The sequence below is a fragment of the Propithecus coquereli genome, unplaced genomic scaffold, assembly GCF_000956105.1.
Source record: "Propithecus coquereli isolate 6110/MARCELLA unplaced genomic scaffold, Pcoq_1.0 Scaffold94, whole genome shotgun sequence".
NCBI lineage: Eukaryota > Metazoa > Chordata > Mammalia > Primates > Indriidae > Propithecus > Propithecus coquereli.
This window is the reverse complement of record NW_012155729.1, coordinates 629682-635193: the sequence shown is the minus strand read 5'-3', so window position 1 is coordinate 635193 and position 5512 is coordinate 629682. Positions and strand designations below refer to the sequence as shown.

At 60.1% G+C, this 5512-nt stretch overlaps 1 protein-coding gene across 1 annotated transcript in view; it reads right to left on the bottom strand.

Moving 5' to 3' along the window:
* WDR37 (WD repeat domain 37) overlaps positions 1–5512 on the bottom strand; it is a 42792-nt gene that overhangs the window by 11722 nt on the left and 25558 nt on the right. Inside the window, exons 8-10 of the mRNA XM_012664895.1 lie at positions 3939–4015; positions 1938–2172; positions 12–153 (exon numbers count right to left, since the gene is read on the bottom strand). Coding sequence (XP_012520349.1) covers positions 12–153; positions 1938–2172; positions 3939–4015 — 454 coding nt within the window. The remainder of the gene's footprint in view (positions 1–11; positions 154–1937; positions 2173–3938; positions 4016–5512) is intronic.

Genomic DNA, 5512 nt, shown 5'->3' with positions numbered 1-5512 from the left:
CTGAGACTCACTCTGTGTGTCCCTGGAAAACGTTCACGGAGTGGATGGAAGGGTCCCTGAAATCCCACAGGCGGAAAGTCGTGTCGCGAGAGGAGGTGACCACGAGCCGCTGGGTGGGGTGCGTGCAGCAGTGCGTCAGCTCCTGGTCGTGCCCTGCAAGCAAAGGCCACAGAGCAAGGTCACCGCTGTGGAGTCGCACTGAGAGCTGCTCCTCAGAAACACAGGAATCAGACACCGTCTTCCAGGGCTCTGCTGCTGCCACCCAGGGGAAGGGAAACCTCACGGAGCCCCTTAACACGCAGAGCCACAAGGGACAGGCTTTCCCCGGGAAAAGTCGTCCGATCCAAAGCAGCAGGGAACTAGCTGTGTGCTTAGCCCGCTCGCTGACCCTGGCAGGCGCCAGCGGGGGGTCAGGTAAATTAACAGGCTGTGCATGTGAACGACCTAAATCTTAATTCTCCACTTTCCCAATACCGTCTGCAACCCAACCCCCTGGGCCCTCAGTGAGACACAATCCTGGACACTCGATCAGGAACCGGCTCACTGACAAATCTGCAGAAACAACCGTGACAGCAGAATCCTTCGGTGCCCCCAACCCGAGCCACCCCACCCCTGCCCTGCAGAACTAACCGCCCTTCGTCAGGACAGAACCCGTAAATGTGCCGGGACAGCTCTCTGGAAACCAGGCCACGTCATGAGGCAAACGGGAGTCTGCAAATGTAACGAAGGTCCCCGAATCCGCTGAGTCTGGGTTAATCAGAAGAAAGACTGTCCCGGGTGGCCCAGCCTAACCAGGCCCTTACAAGGTCCTGTCCTCCTGCCGCTGGAGACCCGCTGCCAGAGTGCGCTCCCACTGGCTGGAAGACAGCAGCGTGCCAGGTGGCAAAAGGAACCCTTGGCAGGGGCTTCCGGGGACCCAGGGCAGCCTCAAGAGGCTCATAGGAGCCCCAGCTGACCGCAAGAGAACGGGAGCCTCGGTCGCAGCCACAGGAAACGGGACTCCTGCGGCCACCAGCAGGCCCGGTGGACCCGGCCTCAGCAAGGTCCTGCCCAGGCACCAGCCCCACCCAGCAGAGCAGCAGCTGCCACAGACAGAAACCCTGACCCAGGAAACCAAGAGACAGTAAATCCTTCTCGTTTTAGGACACTAAGTTTGTGGCAATTTGTTACAGAGCAACAGAAAACTAATACAGCAACCACCTTTCAAATATTAAGACAGTACATGCCACATTTCAACGTCCTGAAGATAAAATAAATTTAGCTACCAAAAGTTCTACTAGAAAGAATCTCTGGAAATTGCCACCAAACAGCCAAGAGGACTAAAAAATACTCCTGGCCAAGAAGTAACCTGTCAGATCAGACACAGGCATGTGAGCACTGAGGTCCTGGCAGGGAGGGGACGGGCTCTGAGGCCCCTGTCGGGGAGGGGACGGGCTCTGAGGCCCCTGTCGGGGAGGGGACGGGCTCTGAGGCCCCTGTCAGGGAGGGAACAGCACTGAGGCCCCTGTCGGGGAGGGGACAGCACTGAGGTCCCTGTCGGGGAGGGGACCGGCTCTGAGGCCCCTGTCGGGGAGGGGACGGGCTCTGAGGCCCCTGTCAGGGAGGGAACAGCACTGAGGCCCCTGTCGGGGAGGGGACAGCACTGAGGTCCCTGTCGGGGAGGGGACCGGCTCTGAGGCCCCTGTTGGGGAGGGGACAGCACTGAGGCCCCTGTCGGGGAGGGGATCAGCTCTGAGGCCCCTGTCGGGGAGGGGACCGGCTCTGAGGTCCCTGTCGGGGAGGGGACAGCACTGAGGTCCCTGTCGGGGAGGGGACCGGCTCTGAGGCCCCTGTCGGGGAGGGGACAGCACTGAGGTCCCTGTCGGGGAGGGGACCGGCTCTGAGGTCCCTGTCGGGGAGGGGACAGCCTGTCGGGGAGGGGACCGGCTCTGAGGTACCTGTCAGGGAGTGGACCAGCTCCGACGTCTCCACGTCGTACAGGTTCGCCGTTCGGTCCCAGGAGGCGGTCACGGCCTGCTTCCCTCCCACCAGCCAGTCAGCGGCGATGACCACGCCCTGGTGGCTCTTGAGGGACGTCAGCGGGACGCGGATGGTGGGGCAGTCACTGGACGCGTCTCCGTCGAGGTCGGGCTCGTCTTTATCGGAGCACTCCACCTCCTCTTCTCCGGAGACCTGCTGCGACGGCAAGGCCAGAGAGAAAGCGTCTCCTGGGGGTCCCGAGTGTTTTGTCCCCACCCGCCCTTCTAGGACTTACGCGTCACCACGCCCGACGCCAGCAGGACGTGAGATGTAACGGGCCTGGGCAGTGTTACCAACTCTACGGCCACCATGGGGCCAAGACCCCCGGCCCAGACGAGGGAAGAATGACGGCCGCTGCGGGGCCAGGCGAGCTACAGCTCACTTCCACCAACCCACAGAACGGCAAATAAAATGACTGCCGACGTCTTAAGTTTTTGACACTTACCAGTAGAAATGCAATATAAAATTAAACAAATACAATTCGAAGTCAATAATGTATTACAATGAAAAGGAAGCATTTCGATTCTCAAGTGCCTGTTTAAAATACACTTAGAGTTCTATTGCTATAATGAGAGCTTATTTTCCTACAGTACGAATGAGTCTTTTGTCAAAGCCCAAGGATGAAACTGGAATGTCACAGCTGGCACAGACTCCGGCTCTGCCAGAAAATCTGTGTGTCCGTTCAACACGTGGTTACCAGGTGCTGACAGGTGCCAGCTGCACGGCAGAGGAGGGGACCGGCGGTGCCCAACACGTGCACAGGCAGGACCGAGCTCACTGCAGCCGACAGGGAACCCGGACCAAGCGGCCTGGCGGAGGCGCTGCCCTCCCGGCACTTCCGCTCCAGCAAGGGCGAGACCACGCACCCACAAACACACACACGGTAACACGGGATACGTACATGCTCACGTGCACTGACGTGGGGACACACATGGCTATGGGAATACACGTCACACGGACATACGTGACGATGGAACAAATTCACAGACACACACAACTGGGAATACATGTCACATGGACACACACTAGTATGGTAGTGTGCCGTGTGCATGCTCGTGTGGGAATACATGCCACATGCGTGCACACAGAGTCGGTTCTTGGAAGAGAAGGGAGGCAGGACGAGGGTGGTCGGGGCTGCTGCTTTATTCAGAGTCACTGAGGATGGACTCTGGTCACACTTGAGTCTGAACAAGAAGATGGCAGGAGCCGGGCGTGTGGACACTGGGGGACAGCATTCCAGGGGAGGGGACACCAAGTGCAGAGCCCCACGTGCTGCACAGACCACGGCCATGTGCGTGGGGCACGGTGCATGGGGGCAGCACAAGGTGATGTGAGAGATGTCTCGGGTAAGCTTGTGTGAACCTGGGGCCGTGAAGGATGCCAGTCCTGCCCCTGTGCTGTCTGCACAAACCTCGGGGACGAGGGAGGGCAGCTGCGGAGGCCAGAGTGTGTCCCTCCAGCCCACATGCGGAGGCCCTGCCCCAGGACCTTGGCTGTGACAGTTTAGAAACAGGGCCTTTCAGGGGCTAACTAGGTTAAACGAGGCCATTCAGGTGGGCCCTAATCCACGTGACTGGCGTCCTCATAAGAGAGCAGATGAGGACAGACACACACCGGGACGACCCGTGAGGACACAAGGAGGAGACGCGCCTACGCCAGGGAGAGGCCTCAGGAGGGAGCAGCCCTGCTCGTGCGTCTCAGACCCCCAGCCCCAGGAAGGTGAGGGCAGAAGGTGCTGGGGGACTCCGTCACGGCAGGCCCAGAGAGCGACAGGGGCGCCGGGAGCCAGCAGACGAGCAGTAAGAGCAGACCTCCACGCACGCCCAGTCCTGGCAGGTACTAGGATTTACTCTGAGAGTCGCAGACAGACTCCTGCGAGTCTGGCCCACGCTGCGCGTTCAGGAAGGAAAGGTGCTTACGCTAGTGTCGGCCACAGGCTGGGGCGTCGGCAGCTGCACCGCGTATCTCCAGATGTGCGCGGTCTGGTCCCCGGAAGCTGAGGAGAGAGATCGGGGAGAGTCGTCACCCACAGGCACGGAAGGCGTCTGCCGCGCCGCAGCCTGAGCAACCTCAGTCCGGCGTTCCCAACGCGGAGGTCAGCTAGTGAGTGGATGCGCTTTACTTAAACAGCTACGGCTGAGACCCCCAGTGGCACTGAGGATGGAGTCCTGTGCGAAATTAAGGTATCAATCCCTGCAGGGCAGAACGTTGTCGAGGTTCAGAGAAATGTACAAATAGCAGACTTCATTCTCCATCTACCTGATCTAGGTAAACTGCAGCCTAGGATGCCAAACTCATAACAGATCCCGGGATGGCTCAGAAAGATGACACTCGCTGTCACCCAGTCAGCACTGACGGGGCCCTGCCACTCGCCAGCGCCCGTGAGTGTCGCCGTCTGCGCCACTCCATCCTCCCTCTCTAGTCTGCAGCCTGGCCTGCGAGGAAACGGCAAGACCACGGGGACACCCAGGCCCAGCGAAGGCCTCAGACACGCCAGGGGGCAGGTCTCGCCCTCCCAGGAGCAGCCCGGCTCCCACCTTCTCTTCGTAAACAAGCACCCTTGTCACAGCGAAGGGAGCTCACCACCCTGACCTGCCAGCTCCCTTCAAACCAACCCCAGGTGGACCCAGCCTAACCCCTCTCCATCCCCCGAGTTCCCACCTTCCCACAAAGCATCGCTTGGCTCCGCTGCCCCTGCAGTCACACGGCAGCCCAGACTCCTCAGACACCGAGTGGGTCATGACTGCTTGGTCCAGGCCTGCTGAAGTGGCCCCGACCCACCCTCCCCACGTCCCCCGCGACCAGACTGAGCTCGGCTGCTTCCCACACTGAAGTGCTGGTGCCTGGGCCCCGGCTCAAATAATTCCAGCTGTGCAAAGCGCCTGGTCACCTCTACTTTGCGTTCTGTCCCCAGGTCAGCACAGTCTGACCCGGGGGCCAAATCCAGACGCCCCCCACCACTGCCTGGCACACGGCCACGGCCATGGCGACTCAGCCGCTCGCCGTCTCTGACGCTTTGCGCCCTCCAGCAGGGCTGAGCAGTCACGGCAGAGGCCGAATTCCACAAAGATGAGCACATTCCCGCCTGGTCCCGTACCGCACCCTGGTCGGACGGAAGCAGACACAGCCTGCCAGATTATCACCCGCGCACCCAAAATACCAAGGGCCGGCTCCACAAGTGTCTGACGATCTCATGGGAAAACCCTCGGTGCAGCAACACTAGTCTCTAAAAGCACCAAATGAAGGAATGTTTTTAAAACTACTGCGTGAAATCACAACCCGTCCAAGCTGTCGCAGCCCAGGGGAATTATCTAGAAAGGAGTAAAAGTGCTGACTCTGGCAAAACGCTGTGTCTCAGGGTCACTTTCCTCATCTCTTTACTTCCAAGGTGGCAGCGTCAGGACACACGGCAGTGACCACCCACAGGGCATCGAGGAGCCGCGTCTCCGTCCCCCGTGAACCGCGCGGGCAGTGGTGGGACGCTTTATAGAAC